Source organism: Engystomops pustulosus, chromosome 4 (assembly GCF_040894005.1).
Source record: "Engystomops pustulosus chromosome 4, aEngPut4.maternal, whole genome shotgun sequence".
NCBI lineage: Eukaryota > Metazoa > Chordata > Amphibia > Anura > Leptodactylidae > Engystomops > Engystomops pustulosus.
In genome coordinates this window covers 160,466,252-160,483,313 of record NC_092414.1, presented here as the reverse complement: position 1 = coordinate 160,483,313, position 17,062 = coordinate 160,466,252, and the positions used below count along the sequence as shown (strand labels likewise).

Below are 17,062 nucleotides of genomic sequence, written 5' to 3'. Positions count from 1 at the left end.
GCTTTTAACATTTCAGCTTTCTGTATAACAACCTGAAACCTGATGAAGGTTGGGTTTCCAGAACATATTTCTTGGGAATGTTGGACAGTGCACTGTGAAATTTTAATTGTTCTCACAGGTGATTTATATTTTCATGTGGAACCTTTTCAGACTCCATGTGATGAGGCTTTATTGGATGTGCCTTATGAGGTCTGCTGCTTCAACCAATATAAGCGACCTCTGAAAACTGGAATTGTCCTCCTTTTAGGACTCTGCTTAAAGATGCCTCTCTTGGTTCAGAGGAACGGTAGTGAAAAGAGAATTGCAGGTGCTTCAGGAACTAATTGCATTAGGACACATGAGGAAGAGTTTGGGAAGTGTTCTAGCCTTTCTATCAATGGCTACCTCACATCCCCATGTATTTATATGGGCTCATACACACTGCTAGGTAACACAATGATAATACACTTTCATGGGTTGAGACAAGCCAGTGATATAAATAACTAGCCTACCCTTTATTTTTTTTTTTTTTGTGGATCTGCAAAATCGAATGATATTCGGGTGATACACAGACTATTATATTGTTAAAGACGTTAAAAATACGGAAGAGACACTGACTGAAAAAACTGACGAGATTCATGGTGTACTGACAGTGAAAGCAAACATTTGTGTGCAGTGAGCCTAAGGACCAGCACAACACTTGCATTAGAAGGTTCTCGGAGTCTTAAGTAAGTGGTGCTGCATATATATCATATGGATTAAAAGCGATGTCTTTTTATTGGTTGCAATGCATTTCGATCTCGTACTGAGATCTTCTTCAGGCATTAAAAGCGTACATAATCTTACACTGAAAAAAAGCACATTTATATACACATTACAAAGGAAATGACCTCAGGTGATTGACAGATTATGAATGGATTTACGAAAGTTGATAGGATGATCCACTAATTGGATGTCTAGTTTTCCGTATGTCTTTCATTTCATTAGTTTGTCTTTTAGCATTCAGTCTCTTTGTTTAAGCACAGTGTAACGGAAACAAAAACTGCAGGTCTTAAATCTGCTTCTGTTCCCCCATAGACTTTCTGTTACATATAAATCCGTTCCATTATGAATAGTGGAGAAAAAAAAATATTTGCGCTGCTGCATTATTCTTTTCACCATTTGTAATGGAACCTGCTGAAGGCAGGTGTGAACTTGGCCTGAAGCATGCTGTATATATGTATGTATATATATAATTTTTATTTATTTTTTTTCCTCTGCACGCAAACCACAGATCTCTTTTTTTGCGGTCATTGTATCTTCTGTTTTGTTGACATATGGCTCAAACTGTAAAAATTCTGAAGCCTGGCAAATGATGGCTTGTCCCCACCCCTTCGACTGTCATATGATGGTGTTAAATAGCGGAGTGGAATTGGAACTGATTTTTCACGCTATGGCATGGCAGAGCCGCAAGGCCCGAAAAGATTGTGTGCTAGAGGGCGTACCGTGCCAGACTAGCACTGTCATCAGGTGTGAGGTAAACCTTATGAAGGTCCTAGCCTGGTACTATCATGCCAATTTCACGTGGCAGCATTCTGGTTAGTATTTTGATCAGTATTTGGAAGCAAAAACTACAAGTGGATCCTTCAAAGAAAAAAGTAGTTCTGTACATTTTTAGTGCGTTTACAACCCATTTCTGATTTTGCCTTTGAAATACTAAAAACTCACCAGAATACTTTTGCATGAAACTTTCCTAACCTGTATTTCTATGTTTATTAAGCATTTCAGTTAGAGGTTTTACAGAGGTTCAAGATTCTGTTCCTTTCCTTTCAACCACCGAACCACCCCTTTAACTATCATCATGAATCCTGTCCCCCACAGCTCCGTTGATCCAGCAGTATATACAAGTTTTATTTTTGTAGTTATGACCTCAGGTTGTTTTATAATACAGGAAGTCCCCGACTTAAGGACACCCAACTTACAGACAACCCCTAGTTACAGACTGACCACTGTGACATCTGGTAAAGCTCTCTGGATGCTTTGCTTCACTCCCAGACTGAAATGATCAGCTGTAAGGTGTCTGTAACAAAGTTTTATTGATAATTCTTGTTCCCATGACAGCAGAAAATTCAGAAAATCCAATTGTCATAGGGACAAAAAAGATTTTGTCTGGAGCTACAATTACAAAACATACCAGTTCCAACTTGCATACAAATTCAACTTAAGACCAGACCTATAAAACATATCCTGTACGTAACCCGGAGACAGAATTTATACATAATTTATATAAAGCAAAGGGTGTTTTTTACTTTGAAACAAGACTGCCCAGCTGTGCATGCTTCACATGCTCTGGTGACAGGTAAGTTAATGGAATATTAAAATGTCAAGAGTCACGGGGAAAGGAATTTAAAGGTATCCTCTTGACCAACTGTATACTGTTTGTTTCTTTAGGATTTCTTAATTTTTATTTCCTTTTCTAGATCAATTAACTGACACAACAGGTGCAGGAATATCCGACAGACATGTACCTTTCTATTAAGAGATTTTGTGTGTGTGCAAGAACATAATTGATGATATTAACAGCGGTGCGGTGGAGTACCCTGCATGTTAATTTGAGTCGCCTCTTCAAAGATTTATCAATAACATTTTTGATCCACACACACACAAAAAAACATAATTATTATGAATAAATAACTTGTTTCAATCTTGTAAAATATACAGTATGTATTCAATCTTTTCAACAAATCTGTGTGAAATGCTTAGCATGCCAGCACGTCTGGTGGTGGTCTACTTTTGAATGTAAAATATTAGAAAACTGGTGAAAAGAAATGTTGGGGAGTTGGTTTAGGTGCTTATAGGTCACTGGTTTGAGCAAGTAATTCCAATCTGAAATAAGTCTAGTGGTTCATACACAAGGTAGTTCTGTTTTCAAGAAAAAAAATAATAAAAAAAAATGGTAAGTGGCCTTAGGTCAGCTGCATTGATTTAATGCATTACTTAGGCTGCCAGAACTGAGGTAGAATCTCCTTCGACTGCATCAGGAGTGCCTCAAGCCTCTGTGATTCCTTTTGATCAAATCTCTGTGAAAGATGAGTGTCATGCCCTCTTCAAGCCAGCTGTGAGGGGACTGCCCTGTGACTCTGAGAGCATGCTGGAACAGAGCACACCAGGGCACGGAGGTGAGAGCATGCTGCAGAGGTGAGCCAGGCAGACACAAACTTGGAGGGCCCACAGATCACCAAGTGGGAGGATCTCATTCCACTCCCCTGTGCACAGTCTTAGTATTCATCAGACCTTGAGGTGCTCATATTCAGACAAGGCTAAGAAGGCGTGTGATGTTCGCTTTTAGTACTTGTACAGACAGGAGTGCGCTTAAAGTACATAGCTGGAGTACTCATTGAGGGAATGAGGAACTGCCTGGGACATGATATCTCTCTAGCGATGGACAAAGTAAGGAAACTTTTTTTTTTTTTTTTCTCTTTTTGCATATTTATACTTAAATTCTGTTCTTGTATAGATAGTTGTAATTGTATTCTTAGATCTTAAAATCTTCTAATCACATATGGTACTCATGCATATGACTTATTTTATTATTGTGTGATTGTCTGTGTTGTGTTCACCCTACCTTTTGCTAATGCTGATAAGTGACATTGTAACTTTGAAGGAGTCCTGTATAAAGTGCTTTAAGCAAGTGCATTAATGTCCTTATTATGATGCAGAAATGCTCTTTAGAGCAGGCAGTAAAACCAATTTTCCTATAGTTGTTCTTAGTGTTATTAGTGGCCGGTGATCAGTGTCTGTAAATTATGCATACAATCCTATCCTTTTATTGAAGAGTGCTATTGTCCTCCCTCAGAGCACACTTAGTCCTCTAGTCCCTTTACAGTGAAAGCTCTGTGGCGATGATGATGATGAAGAGGATGAGGATGATACACGTGAGGGCTCTGTGTTCTCTTCAGTGATAATTCCACTGCCTCAGAGCCCTCAATTGTCGTAACACTTAATAGTCTAAATATATGCGCCTCACAAGTGCACTTTATAAATTTTTAAAAAGCAGCAATTCTATGGGAAAGCTTGCCGAGATTTTTTTTTTTTTTTTCCACCTTTTTTTTTTTTTTTCTTAATATTAAGCTTTTCCTGTAGTTGTGGATAGGAAACCAATCTTTCCACTGAACTTGGTACAGAACGATCAATACACTGATAGATGGCTTTAACTATGCAGTATCCATTAAGATAGGTGTGCCCAGCCCATTTTCTTAGTTTGACGTAATGCTGGAGATGGAAAGTGCAATCTAGAGACAAACTGTCCTGTTTCGCCTGCACGGAGGTGTCTTTCTGCTCTCATGTTAATCTGTGATTATCTCCTTTTACAATGCTCGCCCGCGATCCTGTAGCTGTTTTGGCTTCTTGAGCTGGAAAGCTTATTGTTGTTTGTATCTTTTGGGTGAGCTAACATCTATGTTGCAAGGACCTCCAGGCGTGTTGTGCTGCTTCGTGTTTCTGCAGTCTACAAGTGAAGTCAGCTTCATTAGTTTCATGATGGCACATCAGTACAGGGCTGGTGTTACCGCTTCCTTCTAGCAAGTCCTGGAGCATGATCTGGGCTGCCTAGGTTTGGATAAGCTTGTAAGGATTTGTCAGCCAGATGTGACACGATTGTCAAGAGGCAAGTAAAGGAGGAGATCTGATATTAATCAGTGCATAGCTGGAAGCCAAACTTTCTCAAAGGCAGTGTAGAAACATGTTCTTTTCCACCGCTCCTCTTTTCTTACCATTGAGCTGCCACTGTCTCAACTCCTGGGTTTATTACTGGCTATAGAGTGGATAATGGGGTGCTTTTTTTTTCCTCTTGTGCATTTCTGTCTGCAAACCAGTGTCTAAAATCTTCTACTTTTATTCCCATAAATTACATATTTCATTACAACAACTAAAACGTGCATAATTTATCACTGCCTTTCCTGATGAGGATTACACACTTTTTAACACGGAGCACATGTTTGTATGTTATTCTCATGACATTGCCGCTACCTGATCAGTTGTGCAGGTCATTTTTATCATTGCACTTGTGTTTACTTATCCAGCAAATAATGTAGATGGTCTATAATTTGTTTCATGGTCAGTTGAAGCCACAGTAGTATTGAAGTGACCATTACCACCACCTTTTTTAGTGGGGGGATGGGGTGAGGTGGGGCTTTGGAGAAGACACAAGATATTTTTTCTTTACTGGAAAACTGACAGCTAAGTCTTTCTGGACAAGTGCAAAGTTACATGGAAAAGCTTCAACAGGTAATGTTTTACGACTCCTCTGCAGACATTTTGCGTAACCAATTTCAGATGCCACTGCGCGTATTTGCAGATTATAAAATAATCCTGTAGGTAAAGTTTGACACCTGCAACATGACTTTGGGATCTAAAGTGCTATGTGCATTGTAAATAAGGGCACCAGATATTTACCTATTCTTACAGAATTTAATGATATATTGACCAAATTGCCTAGTGTTCAGAGACAAGGTATCAGCAGTGGTCTAAGCAGCGGTAGTCATGTGATGGATGAGCAGCTAACTGTACAGGCATCCATAAGGGACACAGCATTGTTAATTGACAGGTCTGGTCAATTGTTCTTCATGTGGCCTGAAGTATGTGACCAAGCATCTCACAGGAGAAGAGGACTGTTCAGATACCAGCTAGAACATTATTGAAACATTCTTTAGATCTCTATTCGGTTTTAACCAAACACCCATTTGGAACCTGAAGAACAGTGGCTGTAATAGTTAACCTGTGAAGCCTTTTTCTTTTTTTTTTTTTCAGGTATTATGTTCTGTGTTTTCCGAGTGTGCTAGGATTTAAAATTTTGTGTAGTATTCTAAAATATGTGCTTTAGAGTTGACAACTTTCTTTATAAATATTTCAAGCAGGTAAAGATGCTGGTTTATAGAAAAGCTATGTGTACATGGGAAACAGGTCTGGTGATGTGTAAATTATTGCTGTAAGTGAAGTACTCCATACCTACAGTGGAGGAACTATCAAGTGATGCAGAATTAGGTGTCCTCTCTTGCCAAGTGCTAGTTTTCTCTGTGGAGTTGGTTTCCATTGTAGTCATTGTGTGCTATGCTTGTGTTTTAGTGTCGCAGTGATGTTATAACTACTGAGCGGTGAATGGAGTGAGTTATGTAGTGGTGACCTGGTTCACCACTGCCAGAAAAAAACCCATGCCCACAAATGGACCCCATCTACTTCACAGGACATTGAGGCTTTTCAAGCAGTAGACTTGTGCACACATCCCTTTTACATGGCCAATCACATCTAATCTTAGTAATGTGTTGGATTTTTGACAGCTGTTAGGTTCCTGTTAAGACACCTTGAAAATTGGAATGTAACCACATTCGGTATGTTTGAGGGCGACTTGGTAGAGTAACATTGTAGGATTACATAAAGTGACCAGAAGTCATAGTATGTAATCAGCAGTGAGGTATGCATCTTCTTAGATCTTGGATGTCATGTGGGTCTCCTGGAAGGTGTTCTGGGGTATACATAATATACGGGATCTCTAGCAGAGGCTAAGCTTCAGACAGTTCTATAATATTTCTACTGGAGAATGTCTCAAAGTGGATGTAATGTGGAATATGGATGAAGAAAGGAGTGCTTAGTTATGTAGAGTCAGGACCTCTTAAGACTATGTCCTAATGTGGCAGATTTGTTGAAGTCGTTACAGAATTCTAGTGATTGTAAGAATCCCAGCACCCGCTGCAGAATCATCCCTGATCACATGTAAGGGATGGATACTGTTATACCAGTAAGCAAGTTGTGTGCTGTTCGTTTAGTGTTTCTATGAAGAACGTTTTAGAAGTTTCAGTAATAATGATTGAGTATGACTGAATACTGCAGATATCTCTACATAAAGTATAGTACCGATATTTGCTTTCCCTGTAACCACATCATAAAAGGTGTTAAATTTTTTTTTTTTTTTTTCTTTCAAAAATGTTAGATTTGAGATGTAGTTATGGTATAGAAGGCAAATAATTTATTTTGGATTATATTATGGCAGATAACTATGTATACTATTAAAATGAGGATAATATACTGGGATATGCAAGGAGATACATGTGCTGTGACAGTCTGTGTACTCAGGATTACTACATGACCCTACAAGAGTTGTAGTGGAAATGATTCAGACCCTAATGATGAGCTCACCCTTTCCTGTATGACTTGTCTTATGGTCTGCACTATAACTTCTGTTGTGTCATTATTGTGTCTGCCCCAGTGTTTTGGGGTTACCTGACTACAGCCAAATGTTGTTACTTGAGATCTGTAAGCTAGGCATATTTGCTGTGTCCTTAGATCAGCTTGTCTGTTCATTCATTAGTCATCGATGACAGAAATCTTTGTCTTGTATGCAGACATCTATCACTGTGAAGTTTGGTGTATGCAGTAGTAATAGTCCACACCATACATGTTAACCCTGTAATGGTTGGAACTAGCCCAAAGCCTGGTCTGAATTTTTTTTTTTTCTTCCAATTTTATTTGTTGGACCAACAGACCACACAAACATCGCTTGCCTGAGGGCACCACAGTCTGGTCCTACAACTTTATAGAATTAATGTACACTACTGCAGACTACCAAAAACAGTATCTTATTCTGAATTTCTAAAACTATTATCATAATTAAAAAATGTTTAGGCAGTTGTTATACATCCTGAATTCTCTGATGGTTCCTGTCCACAGAATAAGGAATATCTGTCTTATTTCAGGACAATTCCCCAATTGCTGCAGCCCCCCCCCCTTCCTCCTAGATTTGGAGAATGGGTAACCTAAACTCCTCTTCAATGGTTAATAGTGAATCTTTGCATTTTGGAATGATCTGGCCTTGTGTTCATCTATACGGAAAACAATTGCAAATGTTAAGCAAAATTTACTACATAATAGGGTAAACCCTTAGGCCCCTTGTGTGACAAAACCCATTGAACACAATAGGACAGGGTGTAATGGGAATTCTGCACGTCAAAAACATGTCCAGAAAACGCAACTGCAAAATGCTAGGGTGAAAGGGGTTTAATACCAATGATACATAAAAGTGGTGCCTGATATTGGGGTTGCCTTCCCACCGTCATTACAATAAATCTGTAGGATTGGCTGATACACACACAGATTATTATGGAGGACTCTGAAGGCTGTTGACTGGTTTTGGCCATCTTAAGGTGGAGACAAGTAACAACCTATTAAACATTGCTGGAAGGAGACGACCTTGCTTTCCCATTGGCTATGAAAACCATATTAAATAAATATATAAGTTGTGCACTGTGTGAATGGGTATAAGCTTATTGATGGTGAACAGAAGTCATTAGTTGTAGCGGAGTGGATATCTGTAATGAGGGTGGTAGCCGGTTTGGGAGGCATTGCCAAGAAGTGTTTTCAGAAAGTAACTTGACCTTCTGTTTTGTGTGTTAGTGAGTGCATTCCAGGGAATGAGATTCAGCTGTTTGTGGGGACTGAACCAAAGCGCAAAATGAATGAGGTAAGATTTTTCTTTTCTTTTTATTTCCCCCCACCCTACTCTGGATTAACACATTACCTTCAGTCACCTTGTTCCAATGATTTCCAATGTTTTGTGTATGTACATGTTATTCTGTTTTCTGGAAATATGTGCAACATAGTTTGAAAATATTAGAGCAGCGTTTATAGTGGATCCGTGACTTGTGTCATCCAGTAGTTCTACTATGATAGGTTCAGCCTCTAAGTCAAGGCGGATATAGTGTGTGAGAACAAGGAGAGGAATAGCTGCGTTATGGAACCATTCAGGTTCAGGTCTGTGAATGTTCTGACCATTTGTGTCCCATCAATTGAGGCAACGCACTCAATGTTATGTTATGCGGTGTAGAAGGGTAAGTATACTAAAATATCAGTGTATGCAATCAGTAGGGAGAACCTGTTTTAATTTTCTACAGTTCCATCAAAGGGCAAATGCAGAATTGGATAATCTTCATATCTGGACCAGGTATTTAAGAGTAGTCACACTCAAATTAGATGAGGAACCTCAATTCCCTCTAATCCTGAATTCTTTGGGTATCTGAAAATGGAAGAAACTGTTTCAAACATGTTTCTAACTTTTCAGAAATTTTAGCAATTTAATAAAAACTTGGGTAGTTGTGCAGATCCGTGATCTCAAGGTGAATCTCCAGGAATTCTCATTGTAGCCATATTCTTTTTGATAGTATTCCACTTATTGATTATGTAAATCTATAAATCAGTTGCACACCAAGTTTGAGTAGATGTCTTAACCCCTGTAGGAATTGCTGCTGATGAAATGCTAATAGGAGTAACTTGAGACTGGTTTTTGTAGACTGCCATAATCTGTTTTCCACTCTGTACAGGAATGGTTTCCCCAGAGGATTATTATACATCCCCAGCCTTGACTCATTGTTACCTTACAGCTGGGTGTAGTGCCCTCCTTACAGGACCCTAGACACAGCCATTGATGGAACCAGAGAGAAAGTCAATCTGTCACCACTTTTTAGATGTGTATATTCCTGATTTAATGTAAACAAATAGAGAGCAAAGTTTTGTGAACGCAGCTGGCTCTGCAGGGGGCAATAAATTAGGACAAACTATGTGTTTTAGGAAATAGTTTAACACCTTTTTCATCTTTTTATTGTATAGATGCTTCCTGGACAACATATGTTCTTTACCCTCCCATTACTTATAGATATCTAGGTTACCTCTGTAGGTTTGTGCATCTAACTTTGAAAACGATTTATATTATTTATGGCTTTCATAAGGCATCCAGATGGAGAAGATATACCATGACAATGAAAAGTGATCATTACACTGCACTTAGAAGCTCTATATGTATAGATATACATTCTAATGTGTCACTGATGTTCAATGTTTCTGATCTCCGTAATACAGTGGGATAGTATGTGTACATTGTGTTCCATAGCAGTTACCACCATTGTTGATATGAATGATTGCAAGATAAATGAATAAAGTGAATATTATTTGACTCTGAGTTTAATCCTTTTTAATCCTCTCCATAATTGCACGCTAATACTTATATAATATGTATTTTTTGTTTGTTTGTAGGGAATAAGATGTACATTGGTCAACTGCATCTGTTCTGGATTCAAACCTTGCAAAATAAATCACCGTCAGTGTGAACAGTGCAGACATGGATGGGTGGCACATGGTAAATGTTATATACAGACAGGATGAGCATGCTGACATGTATGTCTATTGCATAACTAGAAGACTAATACAGATTTTCATTTTCTTCATATAGCACTGAGTAAGCTACGGATCCCACACTTTTACCCTGCCAGTCAAGTTGAAATTGTTCAGTCCAGTGTAGTCTTTGATATTAGCAGCCTTATGCTTTATGGAACTCAAGCCATTCCTATCCGACTGAAAATTCTGCTTGATCGACTTTTCAGTGTCTTAAAGCAAGAAGAGGTCATTCAGATCCTTCATTCACTTGACTGGACGCTCCAGGATTATATACGGGGCTATGTGCTTCAGGTACTTGTGTACTTATGGACCAAGTTATATATTTCTAATCCATCTTTCTTTCTTTGGTTTTTATGCTTGTGGCTTGTATAGCTTTTCACTTTCTAAAACACACGCACACACACTTTCCTTGCTATTATGAAGAGTTAGGATTTATGCATACATATTAGGTGGGCAGCCAGTACTGCTGTAGTCAGGTTTACAGTAGACAAAATTTATTTAATTTGTATGGCCACCATTCTCTGTAAAAGAGACACCTATTCATCCATATCAGTAGTTCTGTAAATGAGCAAGATATCTGCTGTGGTGGGTGAGCAGGGAATGTGCATAAAAAAACCCTCTATTTGCCCCTTCAAGTCTTTGCAACTCTGATGGCCCAGATATATCTGCTTTCTTCCTGCAGTAATGACGACATATACATTATTTATGTGATTCCTGCAGCCAATTACTAGCCACAAGAGTCCCTTGCCATGCATATGGCATCGCCATTGAGACTGGCTCTAGTAGTCACAATAAGTAAGTGGAGGCTAGGGGGATTGCTGGATCCCCGTTCCTTGCTCTTGGCTACATTTTTGTAAGGGAATACCTAATACATAACCTCTTGGTGGCATCCATAGGTGAGAAATTAGAAAAACTAGGCTAGAGAATCTTTGAAAATGGTTCTACCTGCAGTTCTTCTCACAACCAGTACCGTGGTGGTATGTTTTCTGGCAGAGAAACAATAAATGTAAAACGTGCAGGGCAAGTTTGCTACAATCTTGTTTGTTTTATCTGCCATTTGTGTCCAATATTTACTGTAAATCAGTTGAATGTTATTTAGTTAACGATCCATTATGGTCGTTTTTGTACCTGGTAAGAGCACAATGGAGCTCCGTTAAGTTATGCTAATTAAACAGCCTGCGAGATCCCTGCTCTTTCTGCTGCTTGCTACAATTATGTTTTTTATGCAAAGCTCCATTATGGTCTTATATCATGACACAGATCAATATTTAATGATCTGGATAATCTTGCGTTTTAGTGTTAGGATTAAAAATATGGAATCAATTATCTCAAAGCCTCTACAGCATGAAAAAAATATGATGATACATTCTTCATCAACCTGGAAAGTCTTTCATGGACTGTGAAAAATCTCAGTAGGCTATCAAATACATGTCCTGTGATAAAATATTTATTGTAGTTATTGGGAAAAGTTAGATCAGGCCAGAGTTTGATATAACTCCAACACTCAAGTGTAATTACAGCTGTGCTTTGTGGACGCTGGCTATAGATCAATACGCCTTCATTTATTCCACGATCCTTAGTTGCCTGGAAGATTATTAACCTTACAGTGGGGGGAAAAATGGAACTTGACTAAAATGAGCTGCTTTATTCTTTTATATTAATTGATCCATTTAAATTTAAATGAGAAATCCTCTTGATATGTTATTTATTCTTTGGGTCAAAAGAGTAATATGCATAGTTTTAATACAATAGTAGAAGGGAAAATAAGTGGCACTAGCTTCTGCTGTCTTTCTCCTTGGAGATTTTGAGCAGCACAAGTACTTATTGAGAAAATCACAGTACTGGATCTTTAGCGGTGAAACAATCCCACAGCACAACCAGTATTCATGACAATAGAAGAAACATGGGCAGCACTTGCATCTTCTGATCCAAAAAATTCTGACCTCTTGAGAGTGCTATATACACGTGAAACAGTCTGCCACCTTGGAACCCCTTCGTCCGTGTGTCTGTCTGATGTTGCCACAAAAATAAAGATTTTTTTTATCAGAAGACGTGAGTGCTCCTCGTGTTTCTTCTACTTTCATGATATAGAGAAACTTCTAGAAGTTTCTGGTGGTATCTTAGAATCCAATTGATATAAAGGAGTAACAGACGTTCCATTGGAGAGCATCTCCAGCTTGATTTATTTGGTAAGATTTAGTTAAGGGCTGGACTGTAGGCTCACATTTGTATTATTTCCATATAGAATAGGTGCTTGGCCCATGTTATATTTCATGTGCACTTTCAAATCCACTGAAAGCCATACTCATTTGCTTCTATGGAACGGAGTCCTCTAGTATAGCCAAAATTACCAAGGTGTTCTATGTAATGTGAAAAGTTAAATGGTAAATGCAAATATAAAGAGCAGTCCATCATTAGAGTCCTCTCACAATATCTAGAATTGCTCTTGACAGGACAGATTGTTCCCCCAAACCATTAGACATTGTACTCAATTCGTATTAGGAAGAGGGTACTCCTTCAGTATTGGGGTGGTTAAAGTGTAGCTAATCCTTTTTGAAGATAATTTTTTTTAGTATTCAAAAATGAATAGTGCAGATGAGAATAGTAAATTTTGTAGTATACTTAAAGTTAAACAGCTATACACGGCCTAGAGTTTATTAGAAACCTGAACTAGACCCTTCTCTCTCAGCTGTGAGCAGAATTGGGGGTTAGAGATGATTTTCGCAAACTGCTTAACTAAGAAGGAAAATCGGGGATAAAAGTACACAAATATTTTTCTTAAAGTATATTAAAAAGTTTATCTGCATTAATGATTTATAAGATTCTGTTAAAACTTTAGTTATGCTTTAAATAAAGGCAACTTATTTAGGTCTTCTGAAAAATCATATTGGTTTAGAGAAAGGAAAATGGAATATTGGATCACTCTTGTCAGTGTCGGTCTAGCTTAAACAAGTATCAAAGTTGCTAGCCTCGGACTTCGAAGATATGGTCACCTTAAAATTTTTTAAATTTATCACTGTTTTCATTTAGTGAAAATATAGCAGCACAGCACATTTAAAAAATTCTTGTAAATGCTTTATATCTGCAAATATGAAGGTTAACCCTTCCTTCCACTACTTCCTTTCTGTAACGCCCCTTCTTTTTAAGTCCAAACTAAAAAAAATAAATAAATAAAACTGAGACCACCCACAACCCCCTAAAATGTGCATTCTAAACTGGCTTCACTATTGTAGATAACGACCCCCCTCTAGCACATCATGAGCCCATGGAGGCCGGATACCAATGCAGTAGGCAATTTTCCAGGGACCAGAACAGGCCTCAAAAAGATAAGAACATATTTGAGTATAATAGTAATATTGGTGCAACTGCTATATTTTATATAGAATACAACTAATTTCACAACAGTTTTTGGTTTAAATATCTAATCGCTATCCAAAGAAATTTAGCCTGCTTAATACTAAATATTGCTTGACGTAGTATTGTTTATTTATGCAAAAATGAATGTTTAACAGGTTTTTTTTTTTAATTTTATTTTTAATTTTTTTTAAACAAAACTAATTTTAGGATGCATCTGGAAAAGTCTTGGATCACTGGTCAATAATGACTGTTGAAGAAGAATTGGCCACATTGCAGCAGTTTCTTCGATTTGGAGAAACAAAATCTATTGTAGAACTTATGGCAATCCATGAGAAAGAAGGGTTCTCTGTTCTTGTCCCCAGCACTCGGGCAAATTCTGACATCAGGACATTTATTGAAAACTGCAACCCTAGGAGCAGTCCTATAATAGTTCCTAACCCGTTGGAGAAAATGTCTCCATCTTCCATACATCCATTTGAAAACATGATAAATAACATGGCCTTCACATTACCATTTCAGTTTTTCAGCCCTGTGCCTCCCCCTCTCATTGGCTCACCACCTGAAAGGCCACTTGCTGAAAGAAGCCAGGATAGAGGGAATGAAAGCAAACAAGATGCCCATATATCTTTCTCTGAAAGCAGCTTCTTGACTTCAAGTTCTGCATCGTTTAATTTAGAAAATGAGTCCAACATAAGTGCTCAGGATGTCATCACCAAAGCAGAAGATGATAGCCCATTAAGCGATTCTAGTTCACACAACACCTTGACAAACTATGAGATGACTTCAGTCTCTCCTGAAAATAAACTGAAGTCTGCTGAACGAAATGGCGCTGGACCCAGAAAGGGCCGTGTCTTCTGTACTGCTTGTGAAAAGACATTTTATGACAAAGGAACACTAAAAATACATTACAATGCAGTGCATCTGAAGATAAAGCACAGGTGTACCATAGAGGGCTGCAATATGGTGTTTAGCTCATTGCGAAGCCGAAATCGTCACAGTTCCAATCCAAACCCACGACTTCATATGCCAATGAACCGGAACAACCGAGATAAAGATCTCCGAAATGGCCTTATTATCTCTGTGTCTGAAGATCACAAAAGGATGGGACTAAAAAGTCCATGCCTAGATAACAGACCTTCTAACAACTATGTAACTCACAGCACTGACTCAAAGTTGCCAACTGGTCTGCCTAGCGTTGGACAATCTTGTGTTCTCATTCCTAATTTAAAAACTGTTCAGCCAGTTTTACCTTTCTATCGAAGTCCTGTTACTCCAGCTGAAATTGCCAATACTCCTGGCATGCTTCCTTCCCTACCAGCCACCTCTCCTTCTATTAGTGATAAAATGGCTTCTGCGGATCTATCTTTGGATACAATGCCGAAAAAGAAATCTCGAAAATCTAGCATGCCCATCAAAATCCAGAAAGAATCTATGGATACCCCAACAGAAAGCACGGAAAATATGAGTTCTGAAGAGGACCTTTCACCAAATATTGATGATTCCTCTGTCTTTGATAATTCTGATAGAAATGTGGAAACTGCTGTTGAAAGTCCCAGCAGATCTGAGAGGGATAATGTACGTTCTCAAAATGGAGAAGAACAGAATTCTCGTTCTGCTATGGATAACAGTTATGACAATACATCTTCTGACTCTGAGACTGAATTTCATTCCTTCCCTCAAGAGGCGCCATTGAAAGTAGATTCCAGTGAAAGTAAATATGAACATTCAAACCATTTCCATGTCATGAGGCAGCTGGCTGACCCCTCCTTTTATATTAAAGAGCAGCCAAGACATCCAGATTCTGAGGACAGTATTGAATTTAGACATTATGCTTTCAACGGGGGTATATTTGGTGCAATATCAAACATGGTCCCTGGCTTGAGTGACTCTGTAGACATAGATCATGGAGATCCGCACTTAGATGTACCAAAGGATGAAAATCGCTTCCATTGTGAGATTTGTAAGAAGGCTTTCAAAAACCCATACAGTGTTAAAATGCATTACAAAAATGTACACCCAAAAGAAATGCATTTATGTACTATAGACGGCTGCAATGCTGCTTTCCCTTCCCGGAGGAGCAGAGACAGGTAATGCCATACTTGGTAAATATGAAAAGTTTTAGCTTACTACTACAGTATATCTTAACAGGGAATTTATCTACAACTGTTTCACTTTAGATTAGGGGTGCACAAACTTTTTTTGGTCCAAGGGTCGCACTGTTACCATTCTACTTCAAGAGGCCATACCAGTATCCAGCACCCTACATGCATCAACAACCACAATATATCTTCAAAAGCCATCCCCGAAATAATACCACAGAACAGTCCTAAATACAAACCCAGAAACCTGCATTCAGACAATAACGAAAACCGACCCCAGCCTAATAAATACAACCAGAAAATGATTAAGACTGCAGAGCAGACCTATGATGATAATGCAGATCCCCAGACCCCACAGTGCTGGAGACACCCCCCCCCCCCCCCCCCCAGAGTAGACCATTATAGAAAATGGAGCCTGCCCACCTAATAATGCTGGAGCCCCCCTACAAGGCTGAAGACCCCCTTAGGGCTACTATGCTGGAGGGACCCTCCTAGTAATATTGGGGAACCCCCCCCCCCAAAAAAAAGGCCTATTATAGTAATACAGGGGGTTCCCCTAATAATACTGGAGACAAAAAAAAGAAATACTCGCCTTCCCTTAGCTCCTTCTCTCCTCCCTCCGCTTAAGCTGCAGCTTCTGGTACTGACTTCAGCTTCCGACACTGGTTATACGAGCCAGCATAAGGAGTAGGAGAGGACCGACAAACTGAGTACAGCTGCTCCCAGTTCCTCTTCTGCTCCAGTTCCTGATGCTGATGTATACAGCCACTTCCAGGATACATTATAAGGACTGATACGTAAATTCTCAGGAGTATAACCCATGAAATAATCGCAACCCCTTGTGAACCACCAGGAATTGCCATTTCTATTTTCCCCTTTTTTTTATGCCACCACCACACCAAGTGAGCGTGAAGGGGGTTGCCTGGCAATGGAGTGGGCTAGCATGGGGAATTCCACCTGTACACGTACTATATACCAGCAGTACTGGTTGTCTGAAGTTCCTGGAGGGGTGGGGCTTATATCATACACTGGCATAGGATGGTGGCATATGATACCTGTCCCACAAGGTGTCTGTACAGATTAGCTTTGAAAAGGGAAGTATATACTAATGAGACCAATGCAGTGCCAATTAGGGTCTGCTCTTCTTTAGACATTAGACTGTTGGAAGAAATAGGATTAGACCAGTAGGATTGTGACTCTCTAATCCAGATGTTTCACTGCCATATAAGCAACTTGTATGCTTTAATGTGGTAGATTAGCAGTTGTTGGCAGAACAACATTATTTGGCCTATTCTGCCTATACGCATGCATGTTCATTTGGCCAAGCATGCATGTGTTTGGAAGAAGGAATTATGGTGCTGCCTGATTTTGTGTATGGTAAAATTTAACATGCCAATCCTTTTACCCTGATATAGGTAGCCCATTTCGTG

The 17,062-nt window shown here is 38.9% G+C and overlaps 1 protein-coding gene across 6 annotated transcripts in view; it reads left to right on the top strand.

Moving 5' to 3' along the window:
* The window catches only part of BNC1 (basonuclin zinc finger protein 1), a 64,524-nt gene that overhangs the window by 44,126 nt on the left and 3,336 nt on the right, over positions 1–17,062 (top strand). For 4 of the 6 annotated variants that reach the window (XM_072148339.1, XM_072148337.1, XM_072148335.1 and 1 more), the window contains exons 2-5: positions 8,404–8,470; positions 10,036–10,138; positions 10,232–10,467; positions 13,741–15,620. In XM_072148339.1, the coding sequence (XP_072004440.1) occupies positions 8,462–8,470; positions 10,036–10,138; positions 10,232–10,467; positions 13,741–15,620 (2,228 nt within the window). In that variant the 5' untranslated portion in view covers positions 8,404–8,461. Of the gene's footprint in view, positions 1–3,160; positions 3,409–5,164; positions 5,245–8,403; positions 8,471–10,035; positions 10,139–10,231; positions 10,468–13,740; positions 15,621–17,062 lie in introns of those variants that run through there. The other 2 variants (XM_072148336.1, XM_072148338.1) reach the window with 2 other exon arrangements.